Source organism: Pholcus phalangioides, unplaced genomic scaffold (assembly GCF_987345545.1).
Source record: "Pholcus phalangioides strain wild (caught in Gottingen) unplaced genomic scaffold, Ppha-v1.0 ptg000004l_1, whole genome shotgun sequence".
NCBI lineage: Eukaryota > Metazoa > Arthropoda > Arachnida > Araneae > Pholcidae > Pholcus > Pholcus phalangioides.
The window spans coordinates 36,529,659-36,552,409 of NW_028301597.1; the positions used below are offsets into that span (position 1 = coordinate 36,529,659).

The window sequence follows — 22,751 nt, forward strand, 5'->3', positions numbered from 1 at the left end:
AGTTTGCCCATCACCAATCTATGGTATCATTTCTCTTATTAATTCTAAAATTATTTCTTTCAAAAATTCTGAAAATTATTTCCTTCAAAAATTATTTTTTTCATTGAGGATTCCCCCCCCCCCCACTCATTTCTATAAATTGTGTTACTATGTAAATTTTTTCTAAACCAAGTTTTTTACTAAACCACACATGCACCTCGTGCATATGCGTTCCTCTGCGGAACTCCTAACGAAATGGTACGTGTTGTAATGCGCATACACGTATAGTGAGCCTAACGTGAACTTTGTTTCTATGCAATGCTTGTTATGTGTAGTGCTTATGGTGGGACACTGCAAAAACCTTCTAGGGTCGCGTGGAGCATGCAGACCATGTGTGCATTGAAGACCCCTGGCTAAAGCTTCTGAAGAACATGGCATCCATGAAAGAGAAAAATGAAAGAACTAAAGGACAGTTGAAATTATCACCTCTCCAGTTCCTTTTTTTTTTATGTTCTTAAAATACATATTCTAACATCATTGGGGCCTGCCTGGCAAAGTGATTTTTCTGAAGCCCGTATCTTGCTATAAATGCACGAACCCAAATTTATATCTCACTCTTGAAAATTTTAACAGATCTCATTTTTTTAAAACTACCTCCCTCCAACCGGGCGGGCCTATGCGTTAATTAAGATGGCACTGTGCCTGATGATACCGAAACTTGAAGATCTTCAAGTTTCGGTATCAAGCCCGCAGAACGAATATGAGCTTACCAGAAGTGTTGGAAAGGTTTTAAAAACCTGTGGGCAATGCAATAACTAGCCATTCCTGTGCAAGAATTTGCATTCAGAGGCCTCTTCTGCCCCCCCCCCTTTCCAAAGTGGGTGTTCTCCCACCTGTGCTGGTGCACCTGCCTAATTACGGCACTGCCTGTGGGTGTTCGATCTTTCAGGAGGTTGTGATTTTCTGAATTAATTCTAGGAGCTGCTCAGACCGGTGCTACAAAAATACTGTGGGTGCTCGACATAGGCGGAGATAGACTTTGAAGTCTGGGGGGGGGGCATGGCCCCCACATCCTGAAGCAGGGCCCCTAGGCTGGGATCTTTCACGGGCCCCACGACCAAACTTTCACGAGGCCCCTTTATGATGAATTTATAGCGTGAAAAACAAAAAAAATTTATTAAAATCAACCCGGGCCCCAGGGCTGGAGCCTTGTCAGCCCACCCCTTGTGGGGGCCATGGGGGGGCCAAGGTCATATTTGCACCCCCTCCCTCTCCGTATCTCCGCGCATGGTGCTCGAGCACCCACTGAACCGGCCGGCTTCGACGGCACTCTGGAGCTCACAATCGAACCAAAAAGCGTCTTGTTGACAAGTTACCACATATGCCAAATGGATATTTAATTTTTATTCCCGACGTAGCATATGCTGATGAGGGTCATAAACATATGCCCTTAAAATACGCACTTTGCTCCAGGTTCGCTGTTATGACCTTATTTTTCACGATCAGAAGCGTGAGAAAAAGAGGCTGACTCTCGATTCGGCATGTAGATGGCACCACTTCGATACATATCTGATTTTTCTTCATTCAAAAGTTCAAAACGTGTCTCTCTCTCTCTTTTTTTTTTTTTAGTTGTTTACAAACAAGTTTTATTTCATGGTATTTTTAGAGTATGTGATGAGAATAGTTGCTGTGCAATTCTTCGAATTCTTGCGAATAAATAGGAATTTCGAATTCCGTGCGCGATTTGCCAATAACCAGTTATTTGACGTCGTGGCTATGCTGCCCTCGGGGTTGTGGCCTTGACCGTGACGGTGCTTAGCTTAGAAGGCTATTCAATTATCATCAGCACAGCACTGTGATCTGACCGGTGGACTTGGTAGGTCATGCTACTGTTTTGTTTATTTTATTCCTTGAAAAATAACCCGTATTGTCCATTCATATATAACCTCTACCCCCCCCCCCCCCCACCCTCTATTATCCTGCTTTTATGATACAGTTTTGAATAGTAATAAACTAATCGTGAATATCATTGTTTGTGGGCCTGATTTTTGGATTCCCACAAGGGCAGGGATTACAGGGCTCCAACCAGTGCAGTCTTAACATGGGCCCACCCATACGTGGCCCCTCAAGAGAAGAGAGACTTCAGCACCTCACAAAAATGAGGCATAGTTGAAATTTTCGAGGAGTATACATGTAAATTTGTTTGGTAGGGCCTTAGAAAAATCACTTGGTCCAGGGACCCATGGTGCTCTTAAGACTGCTCTGGCTCCAGCCAACGGTACCCATGTCAGGATGGCCGAGCGGTCTCCAGACTCAGGGTTCAATCCTTGTTCTCGAGGAGGATCTGAGCCTGGGAGGGGTTCCCTATATTTTTTTTCACGCTATAAATTTACTGTAAAAAGGGCAATGCTGTGTTAATGCGTTGGCCCCACCCAGGCACGGCCTGCCCCCCAGGTGGAGGGGGGCCCTCATGATAATAAGATCTGGTCACAATCAGAAGAGCATTTACATGGGGGGGGGGGTGTCTTAGCACAGGGCCTTAACTAGGATTTTTGTCATGCCACCAAGCAACTTTAAAATTTGATAATTTTATAATGGTGTTCTTTGTTCCCACCTAAAATTGCTGCCCCCCCCCCCTAAATTTTACCACCTGGGGCAGGTTTAGCCCCCTCTAGTTACAGCCCTGGCTAAGCTGACTAGCCAGGGAGGTAAGTTTGGAGGTGGTGGCAGGTTTAATGAATGAGACGTTAAGGAAGTTAGTACAGCGCACTTGCGGTAAAATAATAAATCTGTCTCTGTTTGAAAAACGAGTGATTAACCTATATTATAGCACACCACATTATTAGTATTTTAGTGATCTACAGAGTAAGGGACCAGGTCAGTGAGCAACCAAAAGAGTGTAAATAACCAGCGCATGGAAGCAACCAAAAGAGTTTGCAAGCACTTGAGTGATCAAAAGAGTGAACTAAAGAGTGCAAAATAGATGTGACCAAAATAGTAACCTTAAAAACTGAGACAGGGTTTAACTGAACTAATGCTGGGTGGCAAATTCAAGGAAATAGTCAAGAAAATTGTACTGGAATAGGAGAAGAGCAGCAAATTTTGTACAGCTCACGGGCAGCAAAACCATAAATCTGCCTTTGGTCACAATTGAAGAACGAAATTGTCATTGGCTGAACTAATTGCAGCCCTGATAGGTGGGGCTGATGGTATGTGGTATAAGTCAGATTCACGTAAATTGGGACATGATTTTGCATACAAATAACCTATAAGGTCATTCTCACAGAATTTAACAAAAAATGTAAAAAGTTATTAAAAAAAGTCCAAAAAAAAAAATTCTTAGGGTAAATTTTTTAGGTGTTGATAAATGAAATATCGTCAGCAACACAGTTTGTTTAAAATTCATGGTTAAAAAAATTGATTTAAATTTAACCCTGTTGAGAGATGAATGAATCTGAAGAGGCATTTTGCTTTAACTTAATATTTATATGTTTGACAATTGCAACATGTTCCATCCATTTTGGTAGCTTATTTTCAACTTGTTTTCAACTTTCTCGTTAAACTTTATAAGCTGAGAAATCGATTACTCTGATCAATTTTTTTTTGTCAATTGTGCTTTTAGATCATTTTTTTATTTGTATTGCTCGCTCTTTTTTTTTTCCGTCAAGTTTATGGAGATCAATAGATTTCTCTAATTTGTCATAGTTTTGCTAGAGCAGGAGAGGCACTCTCAACAGTGCACTCTTAATGCAGGGGCTCACCTGGGGCCTCAAGAGAATGTGGGCCTCACAAAAATGAGACCCAGTTAAAATTTTCGAGAATTTGCCAGGTGGGATCTTAGAAAAATTACTTGGCCCAGGGGTACATGACACTATAAAGACTGCCCTGACTCTTAAAGCAAAGCCTTCAAATGAATCATTACTGCAGCTTGATGTTGCGAGCATGAAAATTTTTATCTCACAAAACCGAAATTTTTATCTCCCCCCCCCCCAACTTACCAAACTTTCCTTAGGGGTTTACCCAATGCCTACTAGGAAGACAGCCTAATGCCAGCATGAGAAAGACATTTTTACATTTTTTGCAACAATATTGTAATTAATAAAAAAAAATGCACGTTGAAAATATGGGCTTTTCAGTAATAATAAATGGCTCTGAACTGAAACACATGGTAAAACATGAAAATAATTTTCAATTATATATTTCTGCAAAAAAAATTTATATCATTTTTGTCCCCAAACGTAGGATTTATCGACATCCCTCATGGCACCACGTTATCACTTTTGAGTGATATCATGAGCATGATTTTTTTTTATTAGTATAACTATGGTAATATTATGGTATTTGATTGACTACTTTGGGAAATTTATATGCCATTAATAACCATTCTGGAAATCTGCCCAATTTAATTCAGTTTTTTCAATGATTCCTTTTAATAATTGAAATAATAATCTAATTAACATTATCATTTTCTTTTCAAGGTGTACCGAATTTCAACTAGAATTATGGAGTTACAAGTATGTATTGTGCATATGCTTACCTTTTTTTTCCTTAAAATAAAGAAAAATATTCTAAATAAATTTGTCATTCATATCGATTATTTGAGTAGTACACAACGCTGAACCAGGCGATAGGGTGGGTGACCACATGCTGACACTGCAAAACAGCATATGCTGGAATCTGTGGCATACGTCACAGAACAATCAGTGCTGCTGCAGAGCAATCTGGAAGAATTTTAAGAATTGTGTAGGAAATACTACTATTAGAATTTTTACCACACAGCATTTCCAGTCAGCCAAGGGCTCGTTGCAGAACAATGCAAAACATTCTGCTTTAAGGATGCAGACATGGATGCAGACCAGTAGTCATGGGAGGAGGCAGTACCCACCTTAAATATCATTCCTGTATATAATATCAAAGTTTCAGAAGATTATTTGTAAAAATCATATATGAATACAATTTTTTTTTTCTATCCCAGGATGTGGTTATTCTGTCTGCGGTTCGTACTCCTATCGGAGCATTTCGCGGGGCACTCTCACCACTATCTGCAACAGATTTAGGAGCCATCGCTATATCTGGAGCAGTAGAAAAATCAGGTATGCAAACTCATATGTGTCTCTTGAAACAATCTTACCAAAGTTCCTTTTTTATAATGTGCATAGGATATTTCATGATTTTTATTATTTTTTAAATTTGTTTCTCTTCAATTTGAAAATTCAAATAGGTTTGGAAAGCAAAGACGTGAATGAAGTGTTCATGGGTAATGTACTCCAGGCTTCCTGCGGTCAAGCACCTGCTCGACAGTCTGCTCTCAAAGCAGGTATGATGTCATAAACCTTGGGCTCATTCTGCTACCTATCCATGTTTCTTGTTTTTTTTTTTTTAATTCCTCTTTTTTTTCTAGAGTTGCGTACAAGTACACCTTGTACAACTGTCAATAAAGTCTGTGCCTCTGGTATGAAAGCTATCATGTTTGGTGCCCAGAGTTTGATGCTAGGATTACAGGTACGTAATAGCACTTTGTCTTTTTTGGAGTTCTACTTCATTATACAGTTGTTACTTGATTTTACAAACTGACAAGTTTCTACAAATTAGTCCTGTAGTGCTGGTGAATACACCATTTCTTTGAACAGCTCTCCAATTTAAAAGCCAATTTTCTATTCGAGTTTGTAAAAACAAGCACAAACTGCATGAAGATGATTGCCTATATAACAATAAATTCTGAATAAAAATTCTCTTTCTGCAATCCTTTGAGTGTAATTATACAGTAATTTTGCTTATATATTTTCACGATAATGTTTTACATTAGTTTATTATTATTAATGTAATTTATTAATATGTGTTTATATGAGTTCCTTCTGGTGTTTTATTAACCCTTCAATGTCGAGCGACGTAGTGAGTGTAACGGCCAACTGCATATCTTAATATTTTAATCCATTATGTTATTTCATGATCTCTGTATGTTTTGAGTCATTTGGAGGAGAAATAATGTGGCTTTGTGCAATCATAACTATTATATTGTTGGAAAAATTATGTAAATAGTGTCATCATTTATTATGTTTTATCATTTATGTCAATTTCCACCTGTAAATAATCGATAACACATTTTTTGGAAAACCCCTTGAAATTGATGACAAATGTGGCATGTCTGGCGATAGCTCCCATTTAGTAATATGGTGATGCCAAACAGGAAATGTAATTATATTTTGAGAAAATAGTAGAACAATCTAAAAGGTATCTCTGGCATTCATAAGGTGGCACAAACAGAAGAGAACAATGAAGAAGTTGCAAAATTGTATTAGAAAAACAAGTCTCTTGTTATCCAAGGAAGATGTCACTCTCTGCTATCCATACAGGTTTTTAACAGCTGGCTGATGCAAATATATATTTTGGAAAGAGAGAAAATTCAACTGCCCCTGAAGAGAATCGCAACCACGTCCTTTCACTTTTTGGGTGAACGCTCTAGAGTCTAGACCACTAGACTACAGAGGCAATGAATATCTCAATCTTTTCTTGGAGCTTGTGTGCACTGAACTGGACCATACATGGACAATTGGACCTAACTCAGGCCAAAGCTCACAATTGCTGACAATGCTACCAGGTGGCGACTTATCCAAGGATGATGTCACTCTCCGCTATCCATACAAATGTTTTTAATAGCTGGCTTATGCGAAGATATATTTTGGAAAGAGAGAAAATTCAACTGCTACTGCCGGGAATCAAACCCATGTTCTTTCACTTTCTGGATGAACGGCCTAGACCACTAGACTACAGGGGCAACGAATATCTCAATCTTTCTCTGCTTGTAAATAGCTGTTTCTATGAATAAATCTGTGACGTCCTGCAAATTGTTTCATCCTCTGCTCATTCCAAGTCCTTGTGTGAGAAATTATTCATAGCATTATTTTCCTTTACCATATTTTTGATGGCTTAGCACACACATGTGGCAGGTGACATTTTGCTGATTTTTCAGAGAGCACTTTCAGAATTAGGTGTTGCATAAAAATACATTCACACAGCACATCAGTGAATGTTAAAATAGTGTCTGCTTATCACTTATCACATTTGGGCATTGCAATATCTGGAACTATGGCTTCCAACTCATACACTAACTCCATTTTTGCAAAAAAAAATTTCACTTACCACATTCATGCACTAAACCATCATTTTATTAGAAATTAATTACCTTTTGAGTTAGATAATACCAGTGAAGTATCATCGTTTCCTGGTATCTATGCTTTTGACCTTTCCTGGTATCATGGTTTTATTGTGAGTGTTTTAATAATACAAAATTTTCGAAATTTTCTTTCATGCTCTTTGAATGTTTGCTGCTAAAAATTTGTTCTTGAGAAATGCTTATAAGCGCCCTTCGCTATATTGAGAAAGTGTTGGTGTTGTCAGAGAATTGAAATAGCCGATTAAATTGCAATTGAATGTTTTTTTCAAATATATTAACTGAGTTTGGACTGTTGTGAGACAAATTAGATTTATCCTACTGATTGGTAGGAGTCATTGCGAAATCTGAATTTTTGGCATTAGTAAAAGAGAAAAAAAATTATCAAAGAAAATATTGTATAAATTTTCAGTGATACAAGTGATACTATACAATATGTCCTGTAAGTGCTAATGTTACCTTTATCTCATCAGCCGTGCATTGTAGAGGTATAGTTTCAATTTAAACAATGCTCGAAAGGCATTCAAAAATTACCCTGTAACTGTTTTGAGAGTGAAAATAGAGTGTGTGGCAAAATAAAAGATGTAAATTTTTATATGTTCCCCTGCCCTCTAACCTTCAATTAGAATGTTGTTACCCTGTCTCTTCTGAGGCCAATAAAAAAAATTCCAACTTTCTAAGTGCAATATTCTCTAAGAATTCACTGTATTTTCACTCTTAAAACTACTTTATCGCACACCATCTCCAGTCATATATTTCCATATGGCCAGGTCCAACTAGTGGAGTTGGGTGGGAAATAAAGACACCATCTATATCGGTGGACTTTTTCCAATGTTCTTTTGTCTTGATTCAAACCCATGAACCTTGACGGCAGCTTTCATAGTTGAAGATCAGCATCTTACCACTGCACCACTCAGGTACTCACTCCTAAAATTGGTACAGGGTAATTTTTTATAACACCTTTTGAGCTTTTTCCTTAAAATTGGAATCATACACCTACAGCAGACGGTTAATGAGATAAAGGCTGAATTATCACTTACAGGACACCCTGCGTAATATTATGAACAAAATTTTATTTCACAAGCATAAAAATTTCAAATTAATTCAATGATTGGTTTAAAAGTTATAATCTTTTTACTAAACATCTGTGAAAACCGGTGATTCCGTTTAAATCTCCACTAACCTATAAGATGTGATTCACTTAAATCTCCTCTGAGGCTAATTTGCTAGTAAAGCATTTTCTTGTGGGTTGATGGAATTAAAATTGGTGGCAGCAGAAACTCTGCTTACAATAGTACCTCGGTCTGTTCTGTAAGCGAAACATTTCACATTCCAACTGATCCAAGTTTACAGGTACGCATATTATAAATGGGGTTAAATATTGAAAACTTTGATCCGAATATTTTCAAGGTTTGAGTAACTTCCTGTAATAAATTAATCTTCTCAGATTGAGATACCATTGCACATCAAAGCTCTTCTCACTGTCAGTTTTTCTACTTGTCATTCATGTTAAAAAATCATTCCTTTTATATTTCTATCACAGGAGGTTGTAGTAGCTGGAGGCATGGAGAGTATGTCGAACAGTCCGTTCTATTTACCTAGAGGTAATATTCCATACGGTGGCCTTGAATTGAAGGTACTTATTATTCTGTTTGTTTTTCTAACCTTTCCTTCTTCTCCCATTTAGTATGATTCTGAATATTTGTGCTACAGTGTAACCTCTCCAATGTCTTTAAAATAATTTTTGTGTTTTGCATGTGTACAGGGTGTTCAGTTACAGTGGTGACAAACTCAGAGGGGAGGTAACTCTTTATGGTTGTAGGCATAAAGGGGGGGGAAATAAAAATTGTCACATAAAATGTTACCTCAAACTATGTTTTGTTTAGTCTATAAAAATAATTTATCAGATCATTCATCAGTTTTTTTACAATCTTTGCTAATTAAATATGGTTTAAGATGGCATTTTCCGAAAGTAGTTTTATTTCTGTTGATGCCTGCCACCACCCCTCTGACTTTGTCACTGCTTCCACAGAATACAGATTGAAAGATTTGTGACAGAAGTTCTACTGTACGAGGGAACTTTGTTTAACAAGCTTAACTCTTTCCACCAACGCGTTCATTATCCAAATTGCTTGTATATCAAGTTAAACTTCCCTGTAGAAAATGATAGTAACTTGGATAAAATTCATTCCACAATTATTTATTCACATAAAAATACTAATAAAAACGGCATTCAATCAATAATATAATGAATAATACAATAAAATAAATATAATAATGCCATAAATAAACATACAATACAATGATGTTTGCAAATTAACTTCTCTTTAAGTGAGGGACTTCTCCTCACCTCTCTCTTCCTCAGACGAGATACCATCCATATAAATTTGTGCTATTCCATGCAAAGGAGGTCCATCTACAGCCAATTCCTGACCATGTTCTACCACTAGTTCTTGAATGTTATCTTCACACACCTCCAGTGCCATGGTCTTCCCCAAGGACACAATCTCTTCAATAAATGTTGCCTTCTATTCATGACCTAGTCCCTCAAAGTGACATTCAGTAATGCAATCAGCCCACAGTTTTCTCCACACACAAGCAGAATTTGAAAAAAAAAACTTCAAATGCACATACTTGTGGTTACAATGCTACATCTAGTTTCATATTGTGAACAGTCACGTTCGCACGTGTGTCCATTTTTTGAGAGGCATGCTCACCAGAGACTGTAGGATAGAATATTACCCACAATTCCACAGTACATGTGTGAACAAAAGCAAAAAACCATTGGCTCAGTAGTCATAGCGTGAAAATAAACAAAGCTCAAACTTTTTGCTCATAATGCGAATCATTGCTTGTTAACAGACTCAAAATTTGTTCAAAATTTTTGCTCATTATGCGAATCGGTTGGTAATCAAAATTCTACTGTAATTCTAAATGTATATATATACACAATATAGACATTTATTGTATCTTCTGATGTTTTAGGACAGTCTTGTTGTGGATGGATTAACTGATGCATTCGGGAATGGCCACATGGTAATTTATTATTTATGAAATTTCATCTCTACTGGAGGTTTTGGTAAGCACGAGGTTTCTCAAATATTGCATGGTTTGAAGGAATATACTGAATACTTTTATTATATTCCTGTCAAATTTTAATGTAATTACAAATCAGGTTGATGTCAAACCCCATTATAATGAACTTTAAGGGATTGAATATTGGATTCGCAATATTCAGATTTTTGTTATATTTGGTATAATAAATATGGACCCATATTGAAAAAAAAAATGCTTTCGAAGAATAAAGGCAGTCCTATACCTATCGCAAAAGAGGTCAACTTCATTATTTCAAGGTTTGACTGGATGATAATTAAGAACGTGTCTTCGGTTCCTTCTCATTTCTGATCAATAAAAATGTTCTAGTTTCTGTTTTGCAACATAACTGTGTTCTTTAAGCAAAATTTTTGAAAATGGAGGCTTCCTCCAAAAAATGGAATATGCTGCGATTGAAGTAGAATTATGTGATTGAATTTATCAGCCTTACCAGTCTAAGCCCTTGCCTTGAAAAAAAAAAACTTGGATACAGTGCAGTTGTTCAAGATACATTAGTTGTGACTTAAAATCACACCTGCCTCTTAGGCCAGTATTACACCATAAAAGTTCTTTTATAAAACTTGAAGACTTTAAATTCATCCGAGTGAATTTAACCAATAGGTTTATTAGTTGTTTTTTTAAGTTTTGTAAAAGATATTTATCAAACTTTTATAGTGTAATCCTGGCTTTATGAACATTGGACTGAACCCGAGGAACTAAATGCATCCAGGTTCCCATCACTTATGTGATTTTGAGCCTTTCTGAAGGATGGGTGCATCTGGAAATTCTGTCTCAAAAACTCACCAAAAGCAAACACCATCTCACAGTGGAGATAACGTCTTAAAATGTACAATGAAACATCGATTAGAGTCAGTCTTTATAACAGGCAGAGGAAATCTCTTGAAGCATTGTGGTCAATTGTATGTTGCTTCTTTGATTCTTTGATCCATGCTGCCTGTCTTGGAGTAATCGCCATCATGGTGGTTGGCTAAAGTACGTTTTATGTGGTTCCCAACTTTGAAGTGTGAATGCAAGCTGATCTCCCCGTTAAAAAGTCTTGCCACAGAGAGCAACAGGCCTACAACAATGCAGATCAGAAAAATTTAAAAAACCACTTAAAGAGTTAATGAAATTGACATTTTTAATTGAAAATAAAATTATTGGTAATTTTTTAAATGTAGGATATATATATATATAAGTTTTAATTAAGCAATTTATTATTTCAATCAATATTAAAAAGTGATAATTAAAAGATTTTCATTGTCGTGGTACTGACAATCAAAATTAACGATGATATATTGTATTTTGATATTACTTAAGCAGGGTTGGGTTTCTACTGGAAGAAACCTATTTCTTCTGTGACAGTGGAACAAACTGGGAAAACCCCAAAGAAATGGAAGAAAATAAAAATGTGCACTAATTATTGTTTAATTGAAGTACATATAATTAAAGCTTGTTATTTCACCTCATTGGTTGTAAAATAATAACAAATAAGTTTTAAAAACAATATTTTTCAGCATTTAATTATAAATATCTTACCAGGATGTGCAATATATATTTTTCCAATGAAGCGCTCTTATAAAAACAAATCATTTCAATTACCACACAAAATGTTAATCTGTGAATATAAAAATTATTATACATCTTAAAGTGTAATTAATACATGTTTGTGCAAAATAATTGTATTGCATAATAATTTTATGGTAAAAATGTGTTAAGAACTTGAAAAAGACTAAAGACTAATCATCTGCTTCATACACGATAATGCAATAAAACCAAAGCTGCTGAGAGACCAGATATAACAGCCAATTGAAATGTTTCGAAAAGTTTTTAATTGTAATGTTTTTTGATCATGGTGAGTGACTATCTGCACGAGGGTGGTTAGAAGCATACTTAACATAATTAGAAATTTTAAAGTTGCATGGAGAGTTCATAGATTTAATGGAGCAACTATAACCGATTTCTATAGCACTCAATGTATCAGTTTCAGAAAGATTGTATAAATAATGCTGATTGCTGTCATGAATGGATGGGGCTTTTTACAAAATGCAGACTTGATTCCTTATTTCCAAGTCATAAAATTAAGATATGAAGAGGCCATTCTCTTCCCTATCATTTGATTGTATATTTTATTGATCCTGAATTCACCCTCTTGGTGGAATATTAAATTCCAAACAATAACAAGTGGCCAGGAACTGTGGCAAAATTTAGTAACTTGTGATTTTTTTTAACTGTATGTGAAAAAACTTGTTTCAGTAATACTCTTCAAAGTACTTTTAATTTAGTAATGTGGAGAGAAAGAATGTGTTAAATATCCAAAATTCACAGAAAAATGTGATTGTGTTCAAATGCTTCCAAGTTGACATGCAAATTCAGCACTTTAAAAAGAATTATATATATTTTTGGATTTATCCACTCAACTTTGGAACAGCCTAATGGCTGCTATAACAAAAAAGGTTTTATTACACCATGTTGCATTGAACTGATAAAAGGAAGAACTTTAATTTTGAAACTCTTATATTTATGAATAAAAATAATTTAAAGTTTATACATAAATAAAGGACTTTTCATTCAAATATACAACTAATAAAGCCTTTCAAAATGAATACCATACTAACATTATAGTTGATAAAATCCTCTAGTAATTGCAGTAAATTATGATTGTATGACTATAAAATAAAGTAATTTTTTATAAACCAGTTTCTTCTTCCATTTCTTTTGCATTCAGTTTGGAAGAGACCTATTTCTCCCACACAGACGGTTTTTTCCAACTTGGGAGAAACTTCCTAACCCTGGCATCACATACTTGAAGGATTTTGTAGATATGTCAAAATGCTTTTAAGCACTCCTTCAAGTTCTGCAAAACTCAAAAGAATTTTCTCATCTTTTACATTCATTCTTTATAAGCTGAGAAATCGATTAAAGCATAAAACTGTTAAAAAAACTTTTGTTTTTCAGTGTCGTTATTGCAGTGAAAAAAAATGAGTTTTTAGATAATATTTTTTAATATCGTAAATTGTTATTATTTGTAATCTGTGTTTTCTAATAACCTTTAAACTGATTTTTTGATTGTGCCGTTTAATCAGTGCCGTATAATAAATGAAAATAATGTTTACTTTTTAAAATTGTTTTCTGACTTAAAGAAGTTAAAAATAATTTTGTCAATTAGACTGAAATTAGATAAATAATTTCAAAACTTTCAATGAAATTTCTCCTGGTCTAATGAAAAGATTCAGCTAAATATGTGACCTTGATTAAAAGACTGGCATAATTTTTACATTATAAGTGTAAATGATAAATACAAAAAGGAAGACTAGTTTCTTGTGCTGGGAAGAAGCAGAGTTAGTTTATTACAGCATAGTTTCTTCCAAGCAAAAGAAACTGCTTAGCTCTGCAAAAGACTGATACACTTATTAATTTGCATGCATAATTAAGTTAGTGAAATTAAATTTACTTAATGTTATAGAAAATATACACAACATTTGTTATACCTAAAGCATAAATTCCAACTTATATGATAAATTATTGAAGGAAAACTACTATCTTCCAGCCCGGTTTTTTTGCTTCGGAAGAAACTGTCTAACTCTGACTTAAAGAATCATTTTTGTTTTCAACACTCATACAATTTTACATCTAATTAAGAAAATATCAGCCATTATTTACTCTCAACTAGTAATGTATCATAAAGTTTATAACTTATATTTTCTTATTTTTCCTCTTTAGATGTTCTTTGCCTCTTTTAGTAGCTTAATATGTATATTGTCTAGATAAATCCTTCAGTAGTGAACTTGTGTGATTCATGCACACTTCTACCTTATTGCTAGGATGTTCTATTTTCAGTGTTTCATGTTTTCCTTATTCTAGAAATAATTCATCCTTACGTAACCTCTTTCACGGGAGGGGGATATACACTTTTGGGTTATGAGGTTGCGTGATTTGGATAAAATGATGGATTCAGGATAATTGATTAATTTCTTAAAATAATTATTTATTTACAACACGAAACATAAGACGAAATAAAAAATCTACGGAGCGACATGTTAAGCTCTTGATGGTTCGATCGCTTCTCTTGGTGATTTCCCGCGCGACAATCCAATGGTGTCGGCTTTACAAGTGCCGCCATCTGTGAGATAAAATACAAATCGAATCTCACCACACACTATATACAATAAAATATAATCAGTAATTTTATAATTTATAAGAAAAATTACATTTAATATAATTATTTTAATTAGTTTGATGTACTAAGATTTGCATAGATATTCAGTCAAACCGAATATTTGTCCCATTTCTAATTTCAAGGTTTAAAACTTTCAGTCAAAAAAAATCAATAAAAGTTGGTTATATCCTATTTTCATGTTTCTTGATCACTATAACTGTATGAAATAACATTATACATATGGGGAAATATTGTTGGACCAACCATTTTTTGGTTTTTTCAGAGGTTTGATATAGTAGGGGGTTTGCAGCTGCACATCTGTTTCTAATAAATTATTTTGTTTTGCATTTGATTAAATTTATTCATTTTATAATTAATAAATCATTTTCAATGTGTTTTTCAGTCTGCATTTCTTCATGGTAAAATATTTTTTCTTTCATCGGATAATTTATTTTTATAATCAGGGTCTTTGTGCAGAAGGTGTAGCAGAGAAGCATAATATCTTGAGGTCAGATCAAGACAACTATGCTGCGACAAGTTATAAGAGATGTACAGCAGCTGCAGAGGTAAGAATCATTTTGCGACAGTTCGCTTCTGTTTGGAAAATCTAGTTTAATTTCTTTCAAAATGAACTGAAAATGATTGAAAAGGTGTGTGCTTTTGAGTAGCCTATTTATTTCTGTTTGATACATCATGACCTCATATAGACAGATTTCAATACAGTAAAATTCTGTTATATGAATGAATCTGCATCAATTGGCAGATTCATTATTGCTCATCTATACCAGTGGTGGCCAAATTCCTCCTGTTTGACAGCCAATATACTGGTCAGCTACAGCACTGTGGACTGCACCAAAGACAACACTCTAGTGTATAAGCCACACCAGTAAAATGACCCTGGAGAACTCATAGATTTGTCTCTATCATAAGTAGTATGGTGAAGCGCAGGCAGTCCAGTCATTAAACTTTTACCTAGCGATCTGTACTCCGCTATTCCTTCATAAACCAATACATATGTATTGCTTATCTGGTTGTTTTCTCAGATAGATGCAATGTTTAAAAAAAAACTAGTTTCCTTCACAAAATTATTTCGTTCAATACATTCATAGTTTGAATTTTACTGACAAAACTTTTTTCAAAATTTTTCTGCAATTATTGGGTTTTTTTTTTCACCAATTGGCACCCATCCTATAGCAGCTGCACAGAAGTAATTGCTCCTTGCAGTGGTACACTTTGAGAGGACTTTTATTATTGGGATGAAAAGCTTACCAAAAGCCGATCGTGTGGATCGTATTGACCATCAGAAGTGATGAAAGTGTGATGGTACCAAAATAATATGGATCAGCTTAACATGGATCAGACAGACTACCCATAGATGTGAAATTATGCACACGTGCATCATTACCTGGTGCTCCTATACATCCCTAAGATTACAGATTTAAGGAATCAGATTTGTGTTACACGCAAGGCCATGATATGGTGCTCTGGTCCCTTTAGAAATATTAGGAAATGACTGATATACATGAAATAACATGCATAAGTCCATTTTTTCATCACTTTGATTCCTTCCCCGACATGTTAGGTGCCCCATGAAAATTTCAAGCTACAGCCTTGTTTATTCTTATTATGTGAGTTACATAGTCTGACCAGAATATCTGTGGTTCAGTTGAAGTACCACTCTGGTGCATCATGAAATGACACCAACCTGCCATGTCAAAATTTAGAGATGAATGCTTCTATTTTTTGCACAAATAATCATCTTGTTTGGGTGTGCTCTTTGGAATTATTAGGGTTTGCGTAAGCTATATATATAGTCTGTAGAAGATTCGACTTGCCATCCACTTCAAAAAAGTTTCGTCATAGTGAAAAAGCAGAACACTAAATATGCATTCAAATACAAACACAGAGGCCACAATGTGCGATAAATAAATACATAGAAAATAAAATGTTCATAACAAACTTGATAAGAAATTTGTATGTTCAAGAGAGAGGAAGAAAAGGCAGGTGAGAACACATGGTAAATTATTTCCATCCTGGAAATAACGAATGTTAATAGTCTGTTAATTAGGAAGTCTGCTGTTGGAACCAATAGCTCAAATAATAATCAGATATTCAATTTAATATGCAAAATTTTTACCTATTAGCCGGAGCAGCACAAAATCGAGTCAAAACTGGTGCCTTATTCAGAAATGTGCATACAAATGCTGCATGGAACTATAAAATTGTTTTTTGCTGTGATCCATCCCTAAGCACAGCCCTTGAGCAAAATTATATGTATTGCTACTATATGAGCCTTTGTATATTTTGTTATACACCAGTTAATTATTTCATGAAGGTTTTTAATTTTTGGTGCCATTTGAGTTTATATTTGATAAATTTATACACAGATATTACACATAAATTTCCCTCTCTCTCTATGGTCTAGGCAGGGATATTTAAGAAAGAAATTGTTCCCGTCTTGATTCCTGGAACACGAGGTGATCCAGTGATAGTTTCTGAAGATGAAGAATATAAGAAGGTGAATTACGAAAAACTGCCAAAGTTGTCTTCATGTTTTAAGAAAAATGGTATGCGAAAGAATCATTTCTTTTATGTATATACAGTGATAAGTATAATGGAAACATTTGTTCATATTCTCTGGTACTTTGTGCATGGGAAAAAAATTGTAATCGCATTATAATTGTTTCTCGCAACTGTAGTACAGGACTTGAGCCAGGTTGCAACTAAAATATTGGAATCACCATCTAAAGTTTTGTAAGTGTAATCACTAAATTCACTGAGGACAGTGCTAAATTTTTGGAACATATGTTCGTATGTGTACTTAAAGGTCACCAAGGGTCAAAAGATTAAAAAAAATTTTTTTTAATTTGGACAGTTTTTCCTGGGGGGGGGGGGTGGAATTCTTTTGGCACCAAATTTTTTTTCCCCATTTGTCAAGCCCACATTAACTTTTTTTATGTAGTGGCATACAACATAAAATCAAGTGTATAATAGTAGCTAATTTTGTATATGATTTTATAAGATTAAAATAAGAGAAATATTTTCTCAATGTCAAATCATCAATTGTCTTAGGAACGAATGCTAGTGTTCCAGAATTTTTTTTTTTTTAATTTTAGATTATTTTATGCCATGGCTTTAGTTCCCAAGCTGGAAATCAGCAAAAATCAATGTAAAATATATATATGTTACCGCAAAAGCTCGAAAGCTGTTAATGTGCACATTACCTAGCTAATCTGCAGATTAACTGATTTGATATCTGTATAATCTGTAGAATAACTGATTTCTGCACTTTAGCGGTAACATATATATATACATATCAAACCTGTATTTGTTTTCCACTTCAGGTACTATCACTGCAGCAAATGCGAGTTCACTAAGTGATGGTGCTGCAGCATGTGTTTTAACAACAAGAAAATTTGCATCAAAAAATGGATGTAAGCCAATCGCTAAAATATTAGGTAAGATATTAATTTCAGTTTTTTTTTATGTAGTGCTATATAAAAAAATACATACTCTTCCAAATTGTTTGCACAGTGGATATCTCTGCAAGTGTTAACTTTAGAAGCATACTTTCAATTACAAGAAGTTTCTAAATCATGTGCAATTGCTTTAACCCTCAGAATATGTTTGAGGGGAGGTATACATAAATAATAAGAAGAAGGATTAAGAAATATCAACTTTTTATACAGTCCCCCATATGCTGAAAGTTCCTATTATTGAAATGTAAAGCCTGCTCTGAAAAGTCATTTCCTTAAAAAATTTCATATTTTCTATTGCAATTTATCGTGATATCAAACACATAAAATCACTGTGTTTTGGCAACTTATCACTGTGTGTTTCAAGTTTTCATTGGATCAAAAGTTGCAATTTTTAGGGGCTGTACGCAAATAGAATGAGAGAACTCAACTATTTTATTTTTAGATACAGAATAAATAACAATTAAATTTTTTGGCAATTACAGGATTTTTGCAACTTTGGATTTAGTTTGTTTTGCAATTTGTGAACCACACTCTTGATTATTGGTGATAATTGCTGAAAACGGAAAATAATCTCCATTGATATGGCATCTAAAAATATGCAAAATTTTTGTAAATGACTTCTCAGAGCTATTTTCACATTTCACTGACTGGAAGTTACCATACAGGGTCTACAAAAAAATTTACTTTTTCCACTTATTTTATGTATATGAACCCTTGGAAAATTTAAGTAACTGCACATCATTTGAAAACTTTTTGTAATTGAAAGTATCTTTCTCTGAATTCAACAGTTGCAGAGATATCCATAGTGCAAACAATTTGGGACAGCCTGTATAAAGGGTGGGCTGAAAATTCTACTTTCGATCAGGAAGAACAATTCTTGCAACAGGTTAATAAAATTATGTGTTAAAAGAATTATTATTTTAAAAATGTTTTGTGCTGGAAACCATTTCTGGAACACTGTTCCACAAGCTGTCTGCAAAATTTTTTTCACCTCATCATTGAATCACTTCTTCACGCCAAAACTCCCAAAGAAATACAATTCAAAATCTTAATTCTCCAAATTTTAAATTTTTGGGTTTGTTTTTTCTCTACTTTACAGAACTTTTTCCTGACTTTTATCAAATATTTGCATATTTCCCTGACTTTTGCCAAATAGTCTACATTTTGCCCTGACTTTCTAGGTCTCTAGGAAGCCTGCCATCTCTTTTGGATTTTGCTGAGAAATGTCTAACACAGAATCATAATTATTTGCTGGGTGTGTGGATTCTGGGTTTGATTATAACATCTGTACAGCCGTCAGTTTGTTCAAGTTGGTTTTTGTGGCTTCCAACTTCGAAGCTCAGATGAAAGATGATTTTTCTGTTAATAAGTCTTAGCATGCCGACCCCATAACGATTAAAATATTTCCATAATCATCCAGAATAGTGAATAAATATGCATATTCTCCTGAAAGGGGATAAAACTACAGTAAATTAACCATAATGGCAATAAAACGGTTTTGCTATGTGATTAAAAGAATTGTGAACTGTGTATGGTGCAATATCATGTTGTTATAATGTAATATTCGTATATAATTCTAATTGGGCCATAAGAGACTCTGTCTGAAGGAATTCTACCATACAGTAGAGACTGTGGACTATCTGGTCTAATGTGATGGAATGGTGGGCCAGAGTTCTATAAATGCTCACTTCTTACCCTACCCGTACCACTAAAAACACACTTTTACACCAAAACCCGCTCTTATTCATATTTTCTAACCTCTAAATACAGGCTGGTACTTTATAAATGTTTGTTATTTGCTGCACTGTACATTCTAAACACTTATTACAGGAAAAAAAGAAATCCAAGAATAAAAATATTGTGTGTGCACATTTTAGGATACATTTGATGCCTAACTTATATAATTGCAGGGAATATAAAATCGTGTAAACTATACAGTATGAATATGTAGACTTTTAAAAATAAACAAAATATTAATGTAGACTAAATTCTTACAAAATTTATTTTACTGTTCATTGATAAATGATTACACAAATTGATAACACTTGGAATGCCTTGGCAAAGTAAATTATTCCTCATTTTGTCACGGAGAATCATTATTATTTAACTAGGCCAGATAAAGTATAGAGTCAGATTACTCGAGAGTCTACTTTATTTTTAAAACAATGTGCTTGTCTTCTCCAGGTTTCAGTGATGCAGCTGTAGATCCAATTGATTTTGCAATAGCTCCAGCATTTGCTATTCCTGAGGTCAGTCTGATATTAATGAAATGATAGCTAAATTTTTAGTCTCAAATGATGTTCTATCATTAAATAAGCTATCTTTCAAATTATTTTTAATGTAATTATTTTACAGCATAAAATAAAGTTCCATTTTTCATTTAGGTTCTAAGGAAAGCAAATTTGAAACTGGAAGATATATCCTTGTGGGAGATCAATGAAGCTTTCAGCGTTGCTGCTTTAGCTAATATGAAAATTCTCTCTCTAGATCCTGCTAGAGTGAATACCCATGGCGGAGCCGTTAGTTTAGGGCATCCTCTTGGGTATGAAAAAAAAAAGTTTGATTTTGATTGTTTCCTTAATTTAGTTTTTGAACAGATTGAGCCGAAACGCTCAACTGGGTCGTTATCTCGCTTTTTAACATAGATAAAATTTTGCCGAATTCTTTCAATTAGATTAATGTCACTATGCAGATATTCAAAAATGCTAAATCGAATTTTTAATGTTTCATTCCATATTAATTTTCAGAATGTCAGGAGCGAGAATTGTAAACCATCTGGTGCACTCTCTTAATCATGGAGAAAAAGGAATAGCAGCTGTCTGCAATGGAGGAGGCGGGGCATCAGCTATTCTCATAGAAAAATTGTGACTTCATGAGTTTTCAAAATTATAAATCCATATTGCTATTACAGTCTATGCTCATTTTTACAAACCTGTATGATGTGAAAAATAGTTTGTAAATGGGAAGGATGTTTAAAGCAATAGTATATTCTTTGGAACAAGAAAATTAGTTCATAAAACCATGCAGTTCGCAAAATCGAGCGTCGACTGTATATTGTTTCAAAAGAGAAAAGGTCTTGGTGTATAAGAAGTGCCTTAAAAAAAAATCCTTCTATATTCAGATTGCTTTATACATTTTATTTATGTGAAGAGCACGTATAAAATTGTTTTTATATCGATATGTATTTTTTTATGAGTATGGCACATTGCTATTTCAATGGATCGAAGATATTACATTTTGAAATTTCAATGTAAGTGCTAGGTTGAACTTGCACTAATGAGAAACGCTGTTCTAGTTACCTCGTAATAAATACACTCATTGCCATAAAAATTTGCGCACCCAGAAGAAGTCGTCAGAATGAAACAAAATTTTACACATGTAAGTACTACGTTGATATAAGTAAGTGATTAGAAAATCGAAGAAAAAGGATAATTTATTGCAGAAAAAAGTACAGATCAACAGAAGTTTTAGTACTCTGTTGGACCCCCCTCTAGCGCGAATGCACGATCCGATACAAGCGGGCATTGAGGCATACAAGTTCCGTATGATGTCCTGAGACATCTCGTTCCACAGTTGCTGTAAATGCGCCTTTAGTTCGACCAACCTCATAGGGTGTCCAACTTGCCGTCCCAAATGATCCAAGATATGCTCGATTGGTGACAAATCTGGGGATAGAGCAGGCCAGGGAAGGGTGGTAATGTGGCGGAGGCAGTCTTGTGACATCCTTGCTATGTGTGGCCTAGCATTGTCTTGTTGAAAAATGGCTCCTGGGAGCCCTGCCATGAGTGGCAACACATGTGGCTGAAGGATGTTATGGACGTACCACTGGGCTGTTATTGTGCCATGGATCAATATTAGGGGTGACCGTGTAACGTAAGCAATGACACCAGCTGTGGGAGCGGTGTGTTGCTGTAAAGCGAAGGCAGGATTGAAGTGTTCACCACGGGGCCTCCACACACGAACACGATTGTCATCACTGCTCAAGTTGAATCTCAATTCGTCGCTGAAGACGACCTGGTTCCATTCCGTTGCAGTCCAATCCCGTCGTGCTCGACACCACTCCAAATGGAGGCGTTGGTGGGTGGGTGTCATTCGCAGCACACGTAATGGGCGCCGCGATACCAGATGTCCTTCAGCCAGGCACCTTGCAATGGTTCGGGAAGATACAGGGGTCCGTAGTGAAGCTGCTGCCTGTGTCTGGATAGCGGCCAATGAGGCAGTTGGATCTACGCGTGCGTTTTGGATGATGTGACGGTCTTCTCGACGACTGGTCTGTCGAGGGCATCCTGAACCTGGTCGCCGTGTAAATGACGTCTCTTCTGTCCACTGGTCCCAACACCACCTCACAGTAAAATCAGAACGGCCTAGTTGACGAGCTACTCACCGAGCTGACCACCCAGCTTCCATCATCCCGATGATTCTTCCCCTATCGAACTCTGACAACTGCTCATATGGTCTTCAACGGCAGCGTAACAGCATGTCTACCTCAGCATTTCCTTTGCAAACGATTAAATACACTCCAGCAAGCTCTGCTTACCTGTTTTATACTCCAAGGAGAACGAAGTTCAACGCCCTCTAGTGGCATTATGCAATCACGCTGCATTTCTAATCATTTGCATATCTGCCCGACATGTACCTTCAGGCCAACTTTTGTTTCGATCCCACAATTATTTCTTGGTGCACAAATTTTTATGGCAATGAGTGTATAATGACTCTGGCTTAGGAGATTCTCACTTCCTACCACACCCATACTATCAAAAACCCCTTTTTTGTACCAAACCCCAACTTATTCATATTGTCTAACCTCTAAATACAAACCAGTACTTCACAAATGTGAAAAGTGTTTTATGTACTATACAATAGCGCAAGC

The 22,751-nt window shown here is 35.3% G+C and overlaps 1 protein-coding gene across 1 annotated transcript; it reads left to right on the plus strand.

Annotated features, from left to right (window-relative positions):
- The first annotated feature begins 1,539 nt into the window (after positions 1-1,539).
- LOC149087368 (acetyl-CoA acetyltransferase, mitochondrial-like) lies at positions 1,540-21,059 on the plus strand. Its single transcript, XM_089231439.1, has 13 exons — positions 1,540-1,855; positions 4,458-4,493; positions 4,955-5,072; positions 5,201-5,296; positions 5,381-5,481; positions 8,694-8,786; positions 10,136-10,186; positions 14,867-14,968; positions 16,828-16,969; positions 17,747-17,860; positions 20,066-20,130; positions 20,266-20,423; positions 20,629-21,059. Exons 2-13 carry the CDS (start codon positions 4,482-4,484, stop codon positions 20,747-20,749), a joined length of 1,173 nt encoding a protein of 390 aa, XP_089087565.1. The 5' UTR covers positions 1,540-1,855; positions 4,458-4,481; the 3' UTR covers positions 20,750-21,059.
- The last annotated feature ends 1,692 nt before the right edge of the window (positions 21,060-22,751 follow it).

Bases quoted from the DNA above. Each gene is read 5' to 3' on its own strand.
- LOC149087368 (XM_089231439.1), top strand. The intron at 10,187-14,866 runs GTAATTTATTAT...TTTTATAATCAG, and splicing joins CATTCGGGAATGGCCACATG to GGTCTTTGTGCAGAAGGTGT. The intron at 20,424-20,628 runs GTATGAAAAAAA...ATTAATTTTCAG, and splicing joins AGTTTAGGGCATCCTCTTGG to AATGTCAGGAGCGAGAATTG.